Genomic DNA, 19,539 nt, shown 5'->3' with positions numbered 1-19,539 from the left:
TTCCATGAAGCAAAGTGGAAAATGGAAATGCCCCATTGAGCAGAGCCAATTAAAATGTCACTGAGCAATATCTGAGAGCACACACAGGGATGCTCCATCCTAGAAGCACTCCTGGGCTGTGCCAGGAGTGCGCCCTGCTCTGCAGCACAGCATCTGCTTTGAAACAAGGCCAAAACCAGCCTGAAAGGTTCATTTCTAACCCCAGTCCTGAGGCCTCCCCGTGTGGAATGAGGCAGAGAAGAGGCCAAGACCAAGTGCCACTGAGACCAACTCGTTTTATTGTGGTGGAGCCTGGCTTCAAACTGCCCAGCAGAACAAAACACAAACCAGCATAAATAGGCCCCAGAGCCTGCCTGTGCTGGCTCCAGCCCAGGGGAGGGAATGCTCCTGAGGAGGGAAGGGTCCCCAGGGAGCGAAGGGTCCTCAGGAGAGAAGGAGCCTGGGGAAGGAAGGGTCCTGAGGAGGCAAGGCTCCCGAGGGAATGCCCAGGCCAGTGAGGCAGCGCCACACAGGGCAGCTCCAGGGCTGCAGCTGCCAGCGCCAGGAGCTGCCTGTGACTGCCCCCAGCCCAGGGCTGGCAGCTCTCTGCAGGGGCAGGAGCAGCCACCGATCCCCGCAGGTTTCCAGGAGCTCTCAGTGGCTGTGGGGCTGGCAGCTCCCTGCAGGGGCAGAGCAGCTGCTGATCCTCGTGGGTTTCCAGCTCTCAGTGGCTGTGGGGCTGTCACCCTTGGCCAGGGGAAGGAGCAGCTGCTCAGTGCCCATGGGGCTGCCAGCCCTGGCCAGGGAAGGAGCAGCTGCTCATCCCAGTGGGTTTCTTGGGGCCCTCAGTAGCTGTGGGGCCGGGCTCTCTGCAGGGGCAGAGCAGCAGCTGGTTCCCCCAGGTTTCCAGGAGCTCAGTGGGTGCGGGGCTGTCACCCTTGGCCAGGGAAGGAGCAGCTGCCAATCCCCGTGGGTTTCCAGGAGCTTTCGGTGGCTGTGGGGCTGCCAGCCCTGGGAAGGGGAAGGAGCAGCTGCCGATCCCCACGGGTTTCCAGGAGCTCTCAGTGGTTGTGGGGCCGGGCACGGGCACGGCCGCGGGCCCCAGCAGCCCCGGCAGGCTCCACGCTGGAGCGTGGGTTGCGGATGGTCTCGTCCACGGACACGATGAGGCACGCGGCCTCCGAGGCGGCCGTCAGAGCGTTGATGCGCACCACGGCCGGCTCCCACACGCACGCCTGGAAATTGTCAGCGATGTCCTCGTTGGTCACGTCCACGCCGTACCACATCCCGCCCTGGGGACAGACAGACAGAGGGACAGATCAGCGCCACATCCCGCTCCGGGGACAGACAGACAGAGGGACAGGTCAGTGCCACATCCCGCTCTGGGGACAGAGGGACAGATCAGTGACACAGGCTGCTCTGGGGACAGACAGAGGGACAGGTCAGTGCCACAGGCTGCTCTGGGGACAGAGGGACAGGTCAGTGCCACATCTCGCTCTGGGGATAGACAGAGGGACAGGTCAGTGCCACAGGCTGCTCTGGGGACAGACAGAGGGACAGGTCAGTGCCACAGGCTGCTCTGGGGACAGACAGAGGGACAGATCAGTGACAAAGGCTGCTCTGAGGGACAGAGGGGACAGGGATCAGTGCCACATCCCTCTCTGAGGGACAGGGATCAGTGCCACATCCCACCCTGGGGGACAGAGGGACAGGTCAGTGCCACAGCCTGCTGCGGGACAGAGGGACAGATCAGTGCCACATCCCGCCCTGGGGACAGACAGAGGGACAGATCAGTGCCACATCCCGCCCTGGGGACAGACAGAAGGACAGGTCAGTGACACATCCCACTCTGGGGACAGACAGAGGGACAGGTCAGTGACACATCCTGCCCTGGGGACAGACAGAAGGACAGATCAGTGCCACATCCCGCCCTGGGGACAGACAGAGGGACAGGTCAGTGCCACAGGCTGCTCTGGGGACAGACAGAGGGACAGGTCAGTGCCACAGGCTGCTCTGAGGGACAGAGAGACAGGGATCAGTGCCACATCCCTCTCTGAGGGACAGGGATCAGTGCCACATCCTGTCCTGAGGGACAGATCAGTGCCACAGCCTGCTCTGGAGACAGAGGGACAGAGATCAGTGACACATCCCACCCTGGGCGACAGAGAGACAGGATCAGTGCCACATCCTGCTCTGAGAGACAGAGGGACAGAGACTGGTGCCAGATTCCACTCTGAGGGACAGCGATCAGTGCCACATCCTGCTGAGGGACAGAGGGAACAGGGATCAGTGCCATATCCTGCCCTGAGGGACAGAGGGACACAGTGTCCCATCCCACTCTGAGAGGGCAGAGGGGACAGAGGGGACAAAGGGGACAGGGACTGGTCATGGGGCTGGGTGGGACTTGGGCCGGGCAAAGGTGAAGGGAGAGGCTGGAGCCTCCCTCATGTTCCACTGTGAGGAAAACACAAGAAATCCAAGCTGAGCAGCCTTTGCTTTCAGCCACCAGTGCCAGCAGTGCCTCATGAAGAGGAGGCTCCTTCCAGTTTGGGATCACAGAGTCACCGAGGCTGGAAAAGCCCTCCCAGACCATCCAGTCCCAGCTGTGCCCCATCCCCACCTTGTCCCCAGCCCAGAGCCCTGAGTGCCACCTCCAGCTCTCCCCTGGACACCTCCAGGGATGGGGACTCCAAACCTCCCTGGGCAGCCCTGCCATGAAGCTGCAGGAGCCTCACAGGCCTGACTCCCCTCTGCTGCTGCCTCACTGCCTGCTTCTGCACCCTCATTTTGGGGCACCCTCCAAGCCCCACACCAGCAGCAGGCTGAAACTGCTGGGAGTGACAAAACCCGAGGGACAACCTCCAAGCCCTGGAGCTGTGATCTCCACAAGACCTTCAGCCTGCAGCTCCTGTGTAAAATGCTCAGCTCAGCCAGCTCCTGCACTCTGCTTCCTTAAATGTTTAACACAGCAGCTCCTTCCTGACAAATGATGAGTTTTTAAGGAGCAAATCAGAACTCCCAGCTCAGGAAGTCACCCGACAGCTGGGATCAAAGGGAAATCAGCTCCTTTCCATTTATAGCCACCTGTGCCAGGCCCACACCTGATGTGAAACAAACACGGTGCTTAATCAAAGGGGACACGGCTCCAACACAGGCTCAGCTGAGCTACACCAGCTCTGACAGGCTCCAGGAGGGAACTGGGGACAAAGGAACCACACACACACACACACTGCCTCTGGGATGCCTGCCTGTCTGAGGCTGAAAGATGCAGCTGAGGGTGTGTATTCTATTGCACCTGTCAGAGGTGGGGCAGTTATCTGCTGTTCACTGGGCAATTTTCTTTATCTCTTCCACAACCAACCCTCCTTCCAGGAAATAATGTCTGTTAATGGGGCATTAATTATTAATTATCTGCTGTGAGTGTCCCTGCATGGCTGATCAAGTTCCACCATCCCATGGGGAGATGCTCTGCCCAGGGGAGGAGTCAAGTATTCCTACCTGGATCAAATCTGAGGTTTGGGACACCCCAGCAGCCTTTGCCCACTGCATTCCCAGAGGAGCAGCTTTCTGCTGCCCTGCATTGCCAGAGGGAGCCCAGGCCCATCTCCAGCAGCCCTGGAGCTGCAGAGGAAAACTCCCCCCTTGGCAGCTGCAGCAGAGCCACAGCTGGCACTGCAGGAGGGCTGAGCCCCCATGGGATGGGGCTGAGTCACCTCCCTGACACACAGGGGGCCAGGTCCATTTCTAATTCTGGCAGGGTTGTTTTGTGCTATTGCACTTGTATTTTTAATTTTCCTAGTAAAGAACTGTTATTCCTATTGGCATATCTTCACCTGAGAACCCTTTAATTTCAAAAATACAATAATTTGGAGGGAGGGGGTTTGCATTTTCCATTCAGGGGAAGTCCCTGCCGTCCCCAGCAGCCACCTGTCTGTTCAGGCAGACCCCAGCCGTACCTGGGCGTGCTTGGCGCGCAGCTTGTTGAGGATGTTGGTGGCGTCGAAGCCGGCGTTGTCGCACAGCTGCCGGGGGATGATCTCCAGGGCCTTGGCGTAGGCGCCGATCAGCAGCTGCTGCTTGCCCGGGATGGTGCGCGAGTAATCCCGCAGGAACTTGGAGAGCTCCATCTCGATGGCGCCGCCGCCCGCCACCACCGAGTCGTTCTGCAGGGAGGGACAGGCACAGCACAGGGCTCTGTCAGGGCTCTGCAGGCTCCTGGCAATGCACAGCCCATGGCAATGCACAGCCCTGCCAGCTCAGAGCAATGCACAGCTCCTAGCAATGCACAGCCCTGCAGGCATGGCAAGGCACAGCCCTGCCAGCTCAGAGCAATGCACAGCTCCTAGCAATGCACAGCCCTGCAGGCATGGCAAGGCACAGCCCTGCCAGCTCAGAACAATCCACAGCCGATGGCAATGCACAGCCCTGCCAGCCCATAGCAATGCACTGCCCTGCCAGCCTATGGCAATGCACAGCCCTGCAGGCTCCTGGCAATGCACAGTCCATGGCAACGCACAGCCCTGCCAGATCCTAGCAATGCACAGCCCTGCAGGCATGGCAACCCACAGTTCTGCCAGCTCAGAGCAATGCACAGCCCTGCAGGCTCTGGACAATGCACAGCCCTGCAGGCTCCTGGCAATGCACAGCTCTGACTGCCCATGGCAATGCACAGCCCTGCCAGCCCACAGCCCTGCCAGCCCACAGCCCCGGCACTGCTGTCCCTGGGACTGTCTGACAGCAGCAGCAGGGACACACCAAGAACCTCCAGTGGCAGCTCCAGCAGCTCAGCCCAGCTGTGCACAGGAAAAGGGGGGTTTGGGGACACTACACCCAAAGGGAGGGATGGCAGCTCACTCAGGCCAGGGAAGCTTCCTCACTCTCATAAAGTGTCCAAAACTAAAGATAATGGCAGTAGGATCTTGCAGCTCAGTTCTGCTTTTTCAAGAGGAAGATCAGGATGTTCTTTCTAGAAGCAACAGCTCCAAAACTCCTGATATGCTTCTCCCCAGCCCCTCAGGACATGCAGCCTCAGAGATGCTTTTAACCAGAAACCCTTCCTACAGCAACACGTTTTTGTGTAACCCAGAAACATCCACAGCTTGGCAGTGTGACTCAGGATCAAACACACATCCAGAGAGACCTTGGACTTCTCTTGGTGCCCCCAGCCTGCCCTCAGAGCCAGGGGACTGTCATGCCCTCAGACTGGGCACCAAGAGAGGGGCAAGTGGCTCTATGGGCATGGACACACATGTTCCATCAATCTGCTGTTCCAGCTCCTGAAGCTCCACCCAGTACAGCCAGAAGCTTGCTCCCTTTAAGGTGGAAATGGAGCAAGCACGAGGCACAGCTGCACAGAAGTGCAGGCAGAACCCAGGCATGCCTGGAGAGCAGCTGCAAACACTGCCAGAGCCATGGTGAGCCAGCCAAGGAACTGCACTCGAGTGACTCCACGGGATGTGCTCCCTGTGCAGAGCCCTCAGCCAAGCTCTGGTGTGTGAGGTGTGCAGGGAGGGCAGGGCAGGGGCCAGGCTCACCTTGATGGCCCTCCTGACGATCATGATGGCGTCGTGCAGGGAGCGCTCGGTCTCCTCCATGAACTGCTCGGCGCCCCCGCGCAGGATGATGGTGCACGTCTTGGCCTTGGGGCAGCCCGTGAAAAAGTTGTACCTGCCACAGGGAGAGTGGGCATGGAGAAGCTGCTGCATTGTGGGACAGAGCCAGCCCTGCAGCCATGTCCCTCTCACAGCCCCTAGGGACCAAGGAGGAGCAGGGCCAGGGAACACAGAAGTGACGTTCCACATAATCCAGGAAAATCCGTTCTCTTCCTGCTGCCAGGGGCTCACACTGAACTGGTGCTCCCAGTTTGCACTTGGCAGGAGCACAGAGGGCAGCAGCCAGCCCCAAACAGAACTGGAAAGACCCCAGGGTACCATCCCCAGATTCTCCTGCACTGACAGGGAAGGGTTTGCAGCTGGTGTTTTTACCTCTCTCCCCCAATCTGGGTCTCCTCAAAGAGCTCACAGCGGCCCAGCACATCATCTGACAGGGCATTGACACTGGTCTGGATGGATCCCCCACAAGCCTGCAGGGAATGCGGACAAACATGGAATTAGCACTGCTGACAGCCCACACCAACCTCCCAGCAAGCTCCACTCTCCAGGGACAGCCCAGATGCTGAGCTGGTGCAAACCCATCCTGCAGATTCAGGAAAACACTGCTCCCTCCTTCCCTTCCCATGGATCCAGGCCAACCCTCAACAGCAAAATAAATTTATGCAGCTTCAAGGTGCTGACTCACAGGCTCCAGAGTCCAGGAGATACACAAAGAAAGCTCAGGAAAAAACCCACTCATGATGGAACAGGGAAGAACTCAGGAAAATAAATCTCTACTGATGCACTGATCATATCTTTATATGTAACACCAGGCTGCCAGGGTGTGAGTGCTCACCCCACGAGGAACAGCCTTGTCCTTTCAAACCCTTGTGAGGAGCAGTGAGAGCAGCTTGGGAATGCCCAGCCTGGGGTGCCAGAACTTTCCAAAGGCTTTCCTCAAGACAGGGGAGCTCACCATCATGGTCCTCTTGAGATCCTCCTCGGGGACACGGCCGGCACAGAACATGTCCCTGTCTGCGAAGTACTGCGTGGCCACGTCCCCTATGGCCAGCTTGGACAGCACCACCTTGGCTCCTGACTTGTGGATTTTGTCCAGTTTGTCATACAAGATGTTCCACTCTGCATCCACGATGGCCTGGTAGTCCTGGAAGAGGACAGGGGACAGGTGTTCCTGTGCCAGGGGATGCCCCACGTGCAGCCCTGGCACAGAGTCACGAGGGAGGGCCCTGTCCCATGGCACTGCCCAATGGCTGCTGCAGCCCCAGGAGCTCCTGCAGCTCTCCAGGCATGCTGGGTCAGCTGGCCTTGCAAGGCCCAAGGCAATCACCCAGAGCTGGTGGCTCAGCACAGCTGGGGCACAGGGACAGCTCACCAACGTGTCCTGACCCTGCTGAGCTTCCCAGCCTGCTGGACCCCGGGCAGCACAGCCCACCAGGTGTTTGCAAAGGTGAAGGACGGGCAAAGGCAAACTCATTTATCATGGAATGGTTTGGGTGGGGAAGGATGTCTTAAAGCCCCTCCAGTTCCAACACCTGCCAGGGCAGGGACACCTTCCACTATCCCAGGGGGCTCCAAGCCCCATCTAAACTCACCTTGACACTCCCAGTGATGGGGCAGCCACAGCTAATCTGGGAATTCCAGCCCAGCCCCTGCCCACCCTCCCAGCCAGCAATTCCTTGCCAAGATCCCAGCCCAATCTCCCCTTTCCCAGTGGGAGCCATTCCCTGGCTCCTGTCCCTGCAGGCCTTGTCCCCAGTCCCTCTCCAGCTCTCCTGGAGCCCCTTCAGGGACTCTTGAGGATTCCCTGGAGTTTTCCCTTCTCCAGGGGAGCATTCCCAGCTCTCCAGCCTGGCTCCAGCCCTCCCATCTCACCCCTCCCAGGGGATGAGCAGCCCCAGGTGTGACAGGAGAAGGAAGCAGGCCAGGGGAGCTCTTACCTCCACCGTGTTGACTCTGACCTCGGCGTTGTCCTTCTCAGCCTTGAGCTCCAGCTCCACGTTGAGCAGGGCGATTTTGGGGGACTGGTACTTCTTGGGCTGCATCTCAAAGCCAGCGTAGGAGAAGGTTTTCTTAAAGGCAACTCCAGCCACCAGCTGTGAGTCCTGGAACACAGGGATTTGCCTCAGGCTCAGCCCCCAAGGCTTCCTACACAGGGTTAATAACAACTCCCACAGGACACTCCCTGCTCCAGAGGCCCCATTTACAAAGCCTTCCCTGCACTGTCTCCTTTGATTAACCCACTTTTAGAGGAAATAAGCAACAAGCATTTCTTTCAGCTCACAAAAGCAGCTTCCTCTCTACCCCTCAAAACTCCACAGCCAAAACCTCCTCACACAACCTGAAGATCAAGGAACAGAACCCTCAGTTCTCTCCCTGATCTCTCTCCCATTCCTCCCCTTTGAACTTTTGGATATTTCTCATCCACAGCCCCACTGGGGGCTGGTTTTTGCTCTGGTTTGTCTTTCCAAGCTCCACCACCACCTCCTGGATTTTCTGCAGCAGGACAGCCCTGTCCAACACCATTCCCTGGCATGAGCTCCTTGATTTCCTGGGTGAAGAAATCAGGATCTGAATCTCCCTCCAAACAGGGGTTGTGTACAATCCCCTACCACATATCTAGGTGCAGTCCCAGACACAACAGGTTCTCCAGCACTGAAGCATAAACCACACATCCCACCTGCCCTGCCCACCACTGAATCAGCTTCATGAGGTTTGCCTTGCATTTTTCCCATCCCAGTAATCCTACATGCAACCAGGGTTTTGGATCCAGAAGTAACAAAGACTTCTCACAAAAAAAAAAAATTTTGTAGAGAGATAGATGGAATTTCATCAGTAACAACTTTTGCTGCAGTGAAGTGAGGAGTGTATTTAGCTCAAAAACCAGAAACCCTACCTATGGAAAAGAAACCCTGCTGAGCTTCCTTCTCACACCAGCAGCTTTGCTCCACTCTGGGAATTCCCCAGCAGGCCCTGTCAAACTAGGCTGCACTTCTGCTAGAGGCAAGGCACCACCAGAGCTGGGATCTCTGTCTCCCACCCCTTCAGGAAGGCTCCAGCACTTACTTCCAGAGCTCCTCCTTGCACCTTCTTTATCCCGATCATCTTGAGCTGCAACAAGTCATCCAACATCATCACAGCATCTACAACCATCTTGGAGAAAAACTCCTTGCTCTGGGAGATGAGCTTGGAGCTCAGGGCTGTGGCTGCACACTTTTCCAGGAGACTCCTCTGCTCACTGCAGGAAGGGAAGGAAAGGAAAAACAAAGGTTTGGTCACCTGCCAGACCTTTTCACAAGCCCCAAACACCGTATGTGGCTTTGTCAATCACAGCTTTGGTTGGAAAATAACTTTAAGATAATTCAGTCCAGCACTGCCAAGGCCACCAGTGCCCCATGTCCCCAGGTGCCACAGCCACAGGGCTCTGAAATCCCTGCAGAGATGGGGACTCCAGCTCTGCCCTTTCCATGAGCAATTTCGCCACTGTCCACCCAGACCCTCCCCTGAGGCCGTTCCCTCTGCTCCTGTCCCTGTTCCCTGGAGCAGAGCCCGACCCCCTGGCTGTGCCCTCCTGGCAGGAGCTGTGCAGAGCCACAAGGGCCCCCTGAGCCTCCTTTGCTCCAGGCTGAGCCCCTGCCCAGCTCCCTCGGGGATTCTGCAGCCCCTTCCCAGCTCCGTTCCCTGCCCTGGCCACACTCCAGCCCCTCAGGGTCTGTCTTGTCATGAGGGGCCCAAAATCCCCTCTGACACAGGCAAATATCAGCTCCCTCCTGTCCATGGGGAGAACGAGGCACAAATCCCAGACTGACAAATGCCAATCTCCTTTCCAGAGCTCAAGCATCAGCCCAGCACTGACAAAGCTGACTGACTTTCATGCACCTAAAACCAGAAAAGAGCAGGTGCTTTCCTTCATCACAAGGCAGGAAGATGTTCCTGAAACGCTCCAAAGGCAGGGTTCACATTCCCTGAAGTACTAACTCAGGTAATACACGTGCAGCAGTGGGTGACACAGAGACACCAGGGAGATGTGGATCCAGCTGCCAGGCTCTGTCTGTCCCCCATGGGAACCACTCTATTTCCAATCACAGGACCACATTTGGTTTTTTTTTTTTCCAGAATTTTTTAAGAATTTGGTTTGGACAACCCATTTTGGTTTATTCAAGATGCTTATGCAGTTGAAATATTTCTAATTAACTGCAGGTATCAGCAAGGTCAAGTGGACAAGAGCTTAAAATCCAGGGAGAAAAGGAACTCCAGTATTCTCAGCTCAGCTGAAGGGATCACTGCTATCAGCTATCTACCTTGGTGTGTGACAGCTAAAAGGGGATCTGATCCTCAGGGAATGCTGAGATTTAACACTGCCACTGACTGCAGCAAGAGCTCCAAGAGTCCACAGCAGCAAAAAAGAAATCAGGCCACTTATTTTGGTGCCCAGCTTCCTCCATGAGCACTGGGAAGCACTGCCCTACATCATCCCTGCAGCCAGGTGGGAGCACAGCACTGCCCCTGCAGGAGCAGGGAATTCCAGGGGAACTGGGAATAACCCCTGGTGGGGCTGCAGGTCCCAGGAAATGTCAGCCAGAGCCACAGAATGCAGGAGCACCCTCACAGCAGTCAGAGCCCAGAGCACAACCAGGTCACCTCTAAGGAGAACTTACTCTTTATCCTCCTTCTTCACAGAGACAGCAATGTCTTTGATCTTGTTCACAGCCTGGCAAAAAGGCAACAGCTGGATTAATGATTTATGCTCCAACCTCTCTCTTTGTGTTTTATCTTTTGTTCTCGGCACCAACGTCACTGAAGCTCCGAGTGTTTAAATTATTCCACCCCTGCCAGTACAATAATTCCAAGGAATACACCAATATCTGAGGAGGGGGAGGAGGCTCAGAGCTGCTCTGCTGCTTCTGCTTTCAGCAGAGACCCTGGGAATCAAAGGGCTATTGAGGAGTGAACCTCCAAAAATCAGCTTAATGGGACCAAGAGGCTCCAGGAAACACACAGGTTACTAAGAAGCAGCAGAGAACAGGAGGAGCAGGGGAATGGGAAATGAGTTTTGACATTTATTCCTTGGGAGAAAACCCAAAGGAAGAGAGAGCACTCCAGAGGCAGGGACTGCTAACAGCAGGCCTGGCACAGGAGGGGCAGTGCTGCTGGCAGGGGGCAGCAGAGATGGCTGCTGGCACTCCCCACGCCGTCACAGACATTTTATGAAAAATTCTTTCCTTAGGATTTTTCCTCCTGAGAAGCTGAGAGGCCTCAGGAACAAAATGTAAACAATGGTTATGTGCTGCTGTGGAATGCAACAGGTGCATCTGTGATTGGTCTCATGTGGTTGTTTCTAATTAATGGCTAATCACAATCAGCTGGCTCAGACTGTCCAAGACACAAGCTTTTGTTATCATTCTTGGCTATTCTATTCTTAGCCAGCCTTCTGATGAAATCCTTTCTTCTATTCTTTTAGTATAGTTTTAATGTAATATATATGATAAAATAATAAATCAGCCTTCTGAAACGTGGAGTCAGATGCTCGTCTCTTCCCTCATTCTAAGACCCCTGTGAACACCGTCATACCCATTCCCCAGTGGGCTGTCCCTGTCCCTGGCAGGGTGTCCCTAGCCCTGGGGCTGCCACACCTGTCCCCAGGGAGCCGTGTCCCTGTGCCTCACCAGCTGGGTGGCCGTGCGGAAGGCGCGGATGATGATCTGGGGATGGAGCCCCTCCTCCACGTAGGGCTTCACCTGCTTCAGGAACTCAGCTGCCAGCAGGGTCACAGACGTGGTGCCATCACCCACCTGCAGGGACAGGGGACACTGTGTCACACCCATGCTGTGACATCCTCATGCTGTGTCACCCCCACGCTGTGTCACTCTCACACTGTGCCACCCCCACGCCGTGCCACCACCTGAGAGCCGCTGCAAAACCACTCCAGAGCTTCCAGGGAAACCAGAGCTCAGGATTTTCTCTGCTCACAGATTTGTGGCTGAATTCCTCATTGATTCAGAGTGGTCTGGGTGGGAAGAGACCTCAAAGCTCATCCAGTGCCACTCTTTGCCATGGGCAGGGACACCTTCTGCCATCCAACATTGCTCCAAACCCCGCTGAACCTGGTCTTGGGCACTGCCAGCGATCCAGGGGCAGCCACAGCTAATCTGGGAATTCCAGCCCAGCCCCTGCCCACCCTCCCAGCCAGCAATTCCTTGCCAAGATCCCAGCCCAATCTCCCCTTTCCCAGTGGGAGCCATTCCCTGGCTCCTGTCCCTCCATCCCTTGTCCCCAGTCCCTCTCCAGCTCTCCTGGAGCCCCTTCAGGGACTCTGAGGATCCCCTGGATTTTTCCCTTCTCCAGGGGCACATTCCCAGCTCTGCCAGCCTGGCTCCAGAGCAGGCAGAACAAACCCCAGCACTCCCAGAGCAATTCCCAGAGCTGACACTGAGCCAGGACAGCAGTGGCACTCAGGCTGCTCCCTGTTCACCCCCCAGGCACAGCCAGGCTCCCCTCCCACCTCGGCATCCTGGGACTTGGCAATGTCCACCAAGGTCTTGGCGGCCGGGTGCACGACGTCCAGCAGCTTCAGGATGGTGGCCCCATCGTTGGAGATGGTGGCTTTGCCTGGGGTTCATGGAGGAAAGGAAGTTAAAGGCAGCTTTATACCAACAGGGGCTCTCAGGAGATCCCAGCAGGTTCCTCTGCTCCGCCAGAACTGAGTCCTGTCAGCCCATTTCTGGAGCAGGTTCAGTGAAGTCAGTCTGAGAGCAGAACAACTTTCCACACCAACAAAGGTTTGGAATTCACTTCCCTCTTCTCAAAGGCCTCCCCAGACAAATAAAACCATATTCTAGTCTGAGACTCTCATGAACAAAGAGCCTAGAAATCATATTAGTTATCATAGGAGAAATTTAAATCAAATTATCCTTTTGAACAAGGATTTATTACAGTTCCTATCTGTAAAAACTATTTAAAGACAATACTAAGCCTTTTCACTCCACCCTTCAGCAACAAAAATAATAAATAACGAGTTTGGTGACTTCATACAAGTCTTTTCAGAGTGATGGCAAAGCTCATCTCTTAAATCACTCTCCAAAAAAAAAAGTTTAAAAATCAACCCAGGAACATCCACTGACCTCACACTCAGTCACAACTGCTGAGTAACTCCACAGGTGTTATGAGCCTCATTTAAAAATAGAGGTGACCAAAAATGCCTGAAGCAAGGTTCAAGCCTTTCTGCTTCTCCTGTCTGGCACAGACTTACACTGGATGCATTCAGCTGATGCCTCCAGTTTGAGCTTTTCTATTTTTCAGATTCTGTGCTGCTTTAGTGTGTGAGTCTGAAGTTCACATATGGGGATGCAGAGCTCTGTGCACAGAGCAGGGAGACAAAACAATTCCTCCTCCAGCTGGGGACCAAGGACAAATGACCCTAATCTCAAGAGCACAAACACCGTGGGCTGAGAGAGAAAAACAAGCAGGGTGGGACTGCATGGGCTAAAGCTGCAATGGGACAATGAACTGCAAGGTGCTAATGGAGCAGAACTGATCACAGTGACAGATCCCCGGAGCGCTCGTGCATTTTGGGACAATTTTGGGTCATCCTGGGTTCATTTTGGGACCATTTTGGTTCATCTTGGATGCAGCCCTGGCTGGGCTCTTGTGCTGCTCAAGGTGGATCCATTGAGGAGATCCTTTTAATAAATTCCTGCTTTATTCTTTAACTCTGGTCTCTGTCCTATGGCAGCCTTCACCAGGCACCACATCCCCTGACTCTGCATCTCCCCAGGGGAGCAATCAGGGAATTCTCAGGCTGGACTGGCAATCCTCCTGCCTCCTACAGGGCACAATGAGGTGTTGTAGTGACACTGAGAGTCACAGTCTCACTCTGCTGTGAGAGCCGAGCCTGGCAGGGGCTGGGGCTGCCCCAGATGGGTTTGAGTGCCCCAGATGGCCCAGCCAGGCTCAGGGCTGCCACAGATGGGTTTGAGTGCCCCAGATGGCCCAGCCAGGCTCAGTGCTGCCCCAGATGGCCCAGCCAGGCTCAGTGGTGCCCAGCACACACACCATACCCACCCCTGTCATCCACGATGAGCTTGTCCATGCCGCGCGGGCCCAGCGTGGTGCGCACGGCCTCGGCGATCACCTGGCAGGCGTTGATGTTGCTGACCAGCTGCGGGATGCCCTGCGAGGTGTCCGTGCCCTCCTTCAGCAGGATAACCGGTGTTGGCTGCAGGGGAGCACAGCACAGCTGTTAGCCTGAGCCCAGGGACCCACAGAAAACTCCTGACAGCCCACAAGACAGGAGAGTGCAGGAACAAGGCCAAAAATACAGACTCGGTGTAATTCCTCTGCCCCACACCACCCTGATGCTTTCCACTGCTCCCACAGCACTGGGAATTCAAAACTGCTCCACCACAGGCTCAGGGATACACAGGGACTGTCCCAAAACCAACAGGGGGTTCTTTGGGGCAGAACCACTGAGGTTGTGGCCTGGACGAGACAGAGCGTGCAGGAACTACAGAGACACTGAGGAACCAAACAAGTCTGGGTGGTGGAAGCACCAGAGCAGCTGTGGCTGCCCCTGCATCCCTGGCAGTGCCCAAGGCCAGGTTGGACATTGGGGCTGGAGCAGCCTGGACAGTGGGAGGTGTCCTTGCCATGGCAGGGGTGGCACTGGATGGGATTTAAGGTCCCTTCCAACCCAAACGATCCCATGAGTGCTGCACCCATCTCACAGGCAGAGCTCAGGCAAAGCCCAAACAGTGCCCAAATTTGGGATGCACTGGCACAGAACAGCTGCTGGGAGGCACAGAGCAGAACTGAAATGTGCTTGGTGCACTGAGGGGCACAGGCACAATAAAAGGAGCTACTGCACAGGTTCAGTGATGGGCACAAAGAACATCCTGGGGCTCTGGAGCATCTGGGTGCAGTGATGGGCAAAAAGAACATCCTTGGGATCTGCAGCATCCCTCCTAGGAGGAGCTGGGCCTGTTTAGGCTGCAGAAGGGAAGGCTGAGAGGGATCCCATCAATCCATACACATCTCTCCGAGGCAGTGCCAAGAGGTTGGTGCCAGACTCTTTTTGGTGATGCCCAGTAACAGGACATCAATTAAAACACAGGAAGTTCCACCTCAACACGAGGAAGAACTTCTTGCCATGGAGGGTGACAGAGCCCTGGGACAGCTGCACAGGGAGGGCCTGGAGTGTCCCCCTAGAGACATCCCAAACCCACCTGGAGACATTCCTGTGTCACCTGCTCCAGGTGACCCTGCCTGGGCAGGGGGTAGAGCCGAATAATCTCCAGCCCTGACTATTCTGTCACCCCTGAAACTCGGAAAGATTCTGTGGAATAAACCGCACAGCTTTCCTCCACACCCAGCAGAGCAGGAACCCCAAGGGAAAAGGACCCGTTTGTCCCCGGGGAAACCAGGCTGGACACACCTCCCGCATCACCGCGGAGCTGGAGCCGGAGGGGGCTGCGGGGGCAGGACCGGGCCGTGGGGAGGCTCCGGAGCGGGACGGAGCTCGGGGCTGCCCGCTGCCCGCTGCCTGTAGCCAGGGCAGCCCGGCTCCGGCTCCGGCTCCGGCTCCAGCGGGCGCGGCACTGCCCGAGTACCGCCAGGCCTGCGCGCCGGGGCGGCTCCATCCGCGCGGCCCGGCCCGCCGTGACCCCGCCACAGGCGCTCCCTGGGGCCCGGGGGGAGCGCCCCGGCCCGGGCAGAGCGGCGGGACGCGGGGACAGCGGTGGATGGCGGCGGATGGCGCGGGTCACTCACCATCATCGCGGCGGCTGCTCGCTCCCGGCCCCCCACAATGCACCGCGCACGCCCAGAACCTTCCCGGGGGCGGGCCGAGGGAGGGATCACAATTTGGCAGGGAAGGAAGAGGGCGCGCAGCGTGGGGAAATGTAATGGATCACTGTTTGGCAGCGAGTGCCGCGGTGACAGCGAGCTGCCCGCGCCGGCTCGCGCGTGATTGATGGCGGCACAGACCAATAGAAAGGAGCGCGGTAAGCTTCTCCGCCAATGGGGGGCGCGGGGCGGGCCGGTGGGCGGGGCGTGGCGCAGCCATGCTGCTCTGGCTCTGGCTCTGTCTCTGCGTCTGCTGCTGGCCGGCCCGCGGTGAGTGAGGGACGGAGGGAGGCACGGAGCGGAGACAGCGCCCGGGCCGGGCTGCCACCACCCGCACCCCGCACCCGGACCGCGAACACACCCCGGGCATCCCGGCCCGGCCGCCTCCCCGCTCGGCGCACCGCCATCCCGGTGTATTTCCCTTGCCGGCAGCCCGGCCCTGTTGCGGTTCCCTTGCTGTGTCTGTATCCCGGTGTATTTCCCCTGCTGTGTCTGTATCCCTGTGGATTTCCCCTCCCGTGTCGGTATCCCGGTGTATTTCCCCTCCCGGCAGCCCGGCCCCGCTGCAGTTCATCTCCTGTGTCTGTATCCCAGTGTATTTCCTTTCCTGTGTCTGTATCCCAGTGTATTTCCTTTCCTATGTCTGCATCCCAGTGTATTTCCCCTCCCGTCTCTGCATCCCGGTGTATTTCCCCTGCTGTGTCCGTATCCCGGTGTATTTCCCCTCCCGGCAGCCCGGTCCCATTGCGGTTCCTCTCCTGTACCCGTGTCGGAGTACGGGGACATTTCCCCTCGGTATGCCCCCACACCATCGCATTTCTCCTCCCACATCCCAATCTGGGTGCATTTCACATCCTACATCCCAATCCAGATGCATTTCACCTCCTGCATCGCAATGTGGGTGCATTTCCCCCCCTGCATCCTGCTGCAATTCCCTCGGTGCAGCTCGACCTGGTTGCGTTTCCCCTCCTGCACCCCAATCCGGATGCATTTCCTCTCGCTGGGGTCTGAGCCCCTTGCATTTCCCCTCTGATCCAGGTACATTTCCCATCACTGCTCCCCAGCTCCATTGTATTTCCTGCTGGATCCTCATCCAAGTGTATTTTCCCTCCCATTTGTCATCCTGGTGGGTTTTCCCTGTGTTCCCCACGGTCTGGGTGCCTATCACCCCTCTCCCCTCCATGGTCCAGCAGCATTTTCCCCTTGAGCACCCCAGTCCCTGTGCTTTTCTCATACCAATCCCCTCTCACCCCCTGGGAACTGCCACATCTGCCCTTGGATGCAGATGTGCCCCTTTGGGGCATTTGGGTCCTGAGCCCAGCCAGGTTTTGGCATTGCTGGAGGGTCTGTTCTCTCCCCTATGGTTCAGGAGTGACAACTGACAAAAGTCAGAGACTTTTCCCCTTTTTTCAGGGGTTTTGCCTCTAGTTTCCCTTGCCTCAGCTCTGTTCTTTCCCCCCCAGGATTACGCATCCATGAGTATTTGTACTTCCAAGTGCTGAGCCCTGGGGACATCCGCTACATCTTCACTGCCACCCCAGCCAAGGATTTCGGTGGCGTGTTTGTAAGTATTAAAAACTGAATTTGCCATTTTGGGTCCCTCCATCCCAATATTGCTCCTGGGTGGGACTCAGTGATTTGGGATTTTGATTAAAATGGAGCTCATTGCTCTTCCACAAGCATCCTTCCGCAGGATTCCAGAGGTAGGGATTGGCCCTGGGGCTGGCTCTGAGTGTCCCTGAACCTGGGAGCCCAGAATCCCCCCAGAAGGATGAGCAGGGTGTGGGACAGCCCAGGTGGGCAGGGTGGGGAGGGGGAGCAGCTCCATGCCCCGGCTCACCCCTCCTGTCTCCTCGGAGAACACAAGGTACGACCAGATCCACCTGGTGCCCGCGGATCCTCCGGAGGCCTGTGGGGAGCTCAACAATGGCGTCTTCATCCAGGACCAGATCGCCTTGGTGGAGAGGGGGTAGGTCTGGCATCAGGGCACCGGCTGGGGGACCCTGCTGGGCAGGAAGGCTGCCCTGGCCACATCCCCCTGTCACCTCCAGATTCATCCTGTGGCTTCCCCCACTTAGAGAAACCAGGAAAATGCGAGGGTGTTCCTACCCTGGAGAATTGCATCTTGTGGGTTTTAGCCTGTGACAAGGTAGAAAAAAACGCTGTCTGGGTTCAGATTGAAAGAGAGTAGGTTTATATTAGACAGTAGCAAAGAACTCTTCTCTGTGACAGGTTGCCCAAAAACATTCTGGATGCCTCATATCCCTGGAGGTGTCCAAGGCCAGGTTGGACACTGGGGCTTGGAGTAGCCTGGGACAGTGGAAGGTGTCCCTGCCATGGCAGGGGGTTGAACTGGATGAGCTTTAAGATCTCTTCCAACCTAAACCATTCCAAGATTTTATTTCATGGGGGTTTTTTTAGGATTGTGGGTGGCTTGTACCTAAAATCAGACTCAGAGGAACAGGGTTTGGAGGGGGTGTGGAATCAGGGAGACAATCCCTAGTTTGGCTGTCTCCAGGCCAGCTCTGGCAGGTGCAGGCTCTGGAGCTACCCGTGGCCACCCCACGTTGGTGACACTGTGGTCCCTCTGTGCCACAGGGGCTGCTCGTTCCTGTCCAAGACACGAGTGATCCAGGAGCACGGCGGGCGGGCCGTCATCATCGCCGACAACGCCTACGACAATGACAGCTTCTACATCGAGATGATCCAGGACAGCTCCCGGCGCACGGCCGACATCCCCGCGCTCTTCCTGCTGGGCAGGGACGGGTACGTGACAGGGTGGGACAGCTCTCTCTGCTGGGCAGGGACGGGTACGTGACAGGGTGGGACAGCTCTCTCTGCTGGGCAGGGACGGGTACGTGACAGGGTGGGACAGCTCTCCCTGCTGGGCAGGGACGGGTACGTGACAGGGTGGGACAGCTCTCTCTGCTGGGCAGGGACGGGTACGTGACAGGGTGGGACAGCTCTCCCTGCTGGGCAGGGACGGGTACGTGACAGGGTGGGACAGCTCTCCCTGCTGGGCAGGGACGGGTATGTGCCGGGGTGGGACAGCTCTCCCTGCTGGGCAAGGATAGGTACATGCTGAGCTGCTTTCCCGGGTGGGTCAGCTCACAAACAGCCGAGTGACAGCCTTGCCCCACACAGCAGGGAGATTCAGTTCTGTTAATTTAGGGTGCTCAAGGGGAAGGGGAAAATAGTGCTGGACCATGGAGGGGAGAGGGGTGATAGGCACGCTGACCAAGGGGAACACAGGGGAAACGCACCAGGATCACAAATGGGAGGGAAAATGCACTTGGATTAGGATGCAGCAGGAAATGCAATGGAGCTGGGGCGCAGTGATGGGAAATTTACCTGGATCAGAGGGGAAATGCAAGGGGCTCAGACCCCAGTGAGAGGAAATGCTGAAATGTAATAATTAATCAAGTTGGGTTCAGTCCTGGTTCCTGGGCAGAGTTGGAGCTGGGCTGTGGTTTGTGCTGGGCTCTGGCTGTGCCCTCCCAGCCCTGGCAGCTTGGGAACAGCTGTCACCCCTCCATCCCCCAGGTACATGATCAGGCGCTCCCTGGAGCAGCACGGGCTCCCCTGGGCCGTCATCTCCATTCCTGTCAACGTCACCAGCATTCCCACCTACGAGATGATGCAGCCCCCCTGGACCTTCTGGTAGCAGCAGAAGGCTGTGATGGATCAAGGACTTCCTGGTGCATCCCAGGGTTTGCCCTAAGGACCAGGTCTGAGGAAAGGATCCCAACATGCTCCAGAGATCCTGCTGGACTCGGCCACAGGGAGATCTTTCTGCTGGCACCGGTGTGTGGCAAGGGCAAACACCAATGCCAGGAGGAACCTTGAGCCTGGCACTGAGCTGGGACTGTGTGGGAGGGAGGTGAGGGCCCAGAGCACTTCCCTGGAAATATCTGACCTTGTGCTGCTGATCTGGAGGGATGCAGGACTGGCAGGGATGGGGGAGAGCGATACAGGCTTGGTCTGTACCAGCAGGGCTCACCTGATGTCTGTATATTTTTGTCTGAGCTAATGAAGTCTGAGTAAGTTTTAGAGAAAGGGAAGTTTCTGTTTTATTTCCAGCAATCAGCAGATGAAGGGATAAATTTAATCC

The 19,539-nt window shown here is 56.8% G+C and overlaps 2 protein-coding genes across 3 annotated transcripts; one reads left to right on the top strand and one right to left on the bottom strand.

The window, feature by feature from the left end:
* Positions 1-255: 255 nt before the first annotated feature.
* CCT7 (chaperonin containing TCP1 subunit 7) lies at positions 256-15,406 on the bottom strand. The gene is made up of 12 exons (XM_059471162.1): positions 15,354-15,406; positions 13,650-13,803; positions 12,091-12,197; positions 11,255-11,380; positions 10,247-10,299; positions 8,655-8,826; positions 7,529-7,693; positions 6,547-6,735; positions 5,964-6,061; positions 5,514-5,646; positions 3,936-4,142; positions 256-1,271 (listed from the first exon to the last, which is right to left on the bottom strand). Exons 1-12 carry the CDS (start codon positions 15,357-15,359, stop codon positions 1,041-1,043), a joined length of 1,641 nt encoding a protein of 546 aa, XP_059327145.1. The 5' UTR covers positions 15,360-15,406; the 3' UTR covers positions 256-1,040.
* Positions 15,407-15,619: 213 nt separating this feature from the next.
* On the top strand, positions 15,620-19,489 carry PRADC1 (protease associated domain containing 1). 2 transcript variants are annotated; one of them, XM_059471297.1, is made up of 5 exons: positions 15,620-15,698; positions 16,892-16,992; positions 17,288-17,397; positions 18,027-18,194; positions 18,972-19,489. In XM_059471297.1, the coding sequence occupies exons 1-5, from the start codon at positions 15,647-15,649 to the stop codon at positions 19,090-19,092; spliced, it is 552 nt and encodes a 183-aa protein (XP_059327280.1). In that variant the 5' UTR covers positions 15,620-15,646; the 3' UTR covers positions 19,093-19,489. The 2 variants fall into 2 exon arrangements, with proteins under 2 accessions (XP_059327280.1, XP_059327279.1); XM_059471296.1 differs by lacking the exon at positions 15,620-15,698 and adding an exon at positions 16,226-16,466.
* Positions 19,490-19,539: the final 50 nt, after the last annotated feature.

The sequence above is a fragment of the Ammospiza nelsoni genome, chromosome 4 (genome assembly GCF_027579445.1).
Source record: "Ammospiza nelsoni isolate bAmmNel1 chromosome 4, bAmmNel1.pri, whole genome shotgun sequence".
Taxonomy (NCBI): Eukaryota; Metazoa; Chordata; class Aves; order Passeriformes; family Passerellidae; genus Ammospiza; species Ammospiza nelsoni.
This window is presented reverse-complemented; position numbering and strand designations above follow the sequence as displayed.

What these genes read in the sequence shown, in the direction of transcription:
- CCT7 (XM_059471162.1), bottom strand. An exon ending in TCCGCACGGCCACCCAGCTG is followed by an intron (nt 10,300 to 11,254) that starts GTGAGGCACAGG and finishes CCTTTTTGCCAG; the next exon opens with GCTGTGAACAAGATCAAAGA. An exon ending in TGCAAGGAGGAGCTCTGGAA is followed by an intron (nt 7,694 to 8,654) that starts GTAAGTGCTGGA and finishes CCTGTGTTCCAG; the next exon opens with GACTCACAGCTGGTGGCTGG.
- PRADC1 (XM_059471296.1), top strand. Translation starts at nt 16,226, where the DNA reads ATGCCCCCACACCATCGCATTTCTCCTCCCACATCCCAATCTGGGTGC. An exon ending in AGGATTTCGGTGGCGTGTTT is followed by an intron (nt 16,993 to 17,287) that starts GTAAGTATTAAA and finishes GTCTCCTCGGAG; the next exon opens with AACACAAGGTACGACCAGAT. An exon ending in TTCCTGCTGGGCAGGGACGG is followed by an intron (nt 18,195 to 18,971) that starts GTACGTGACAGG and finishes TCCATCCCCCAG; the next exon opens with GTACATGATCAGGCGCTCCC.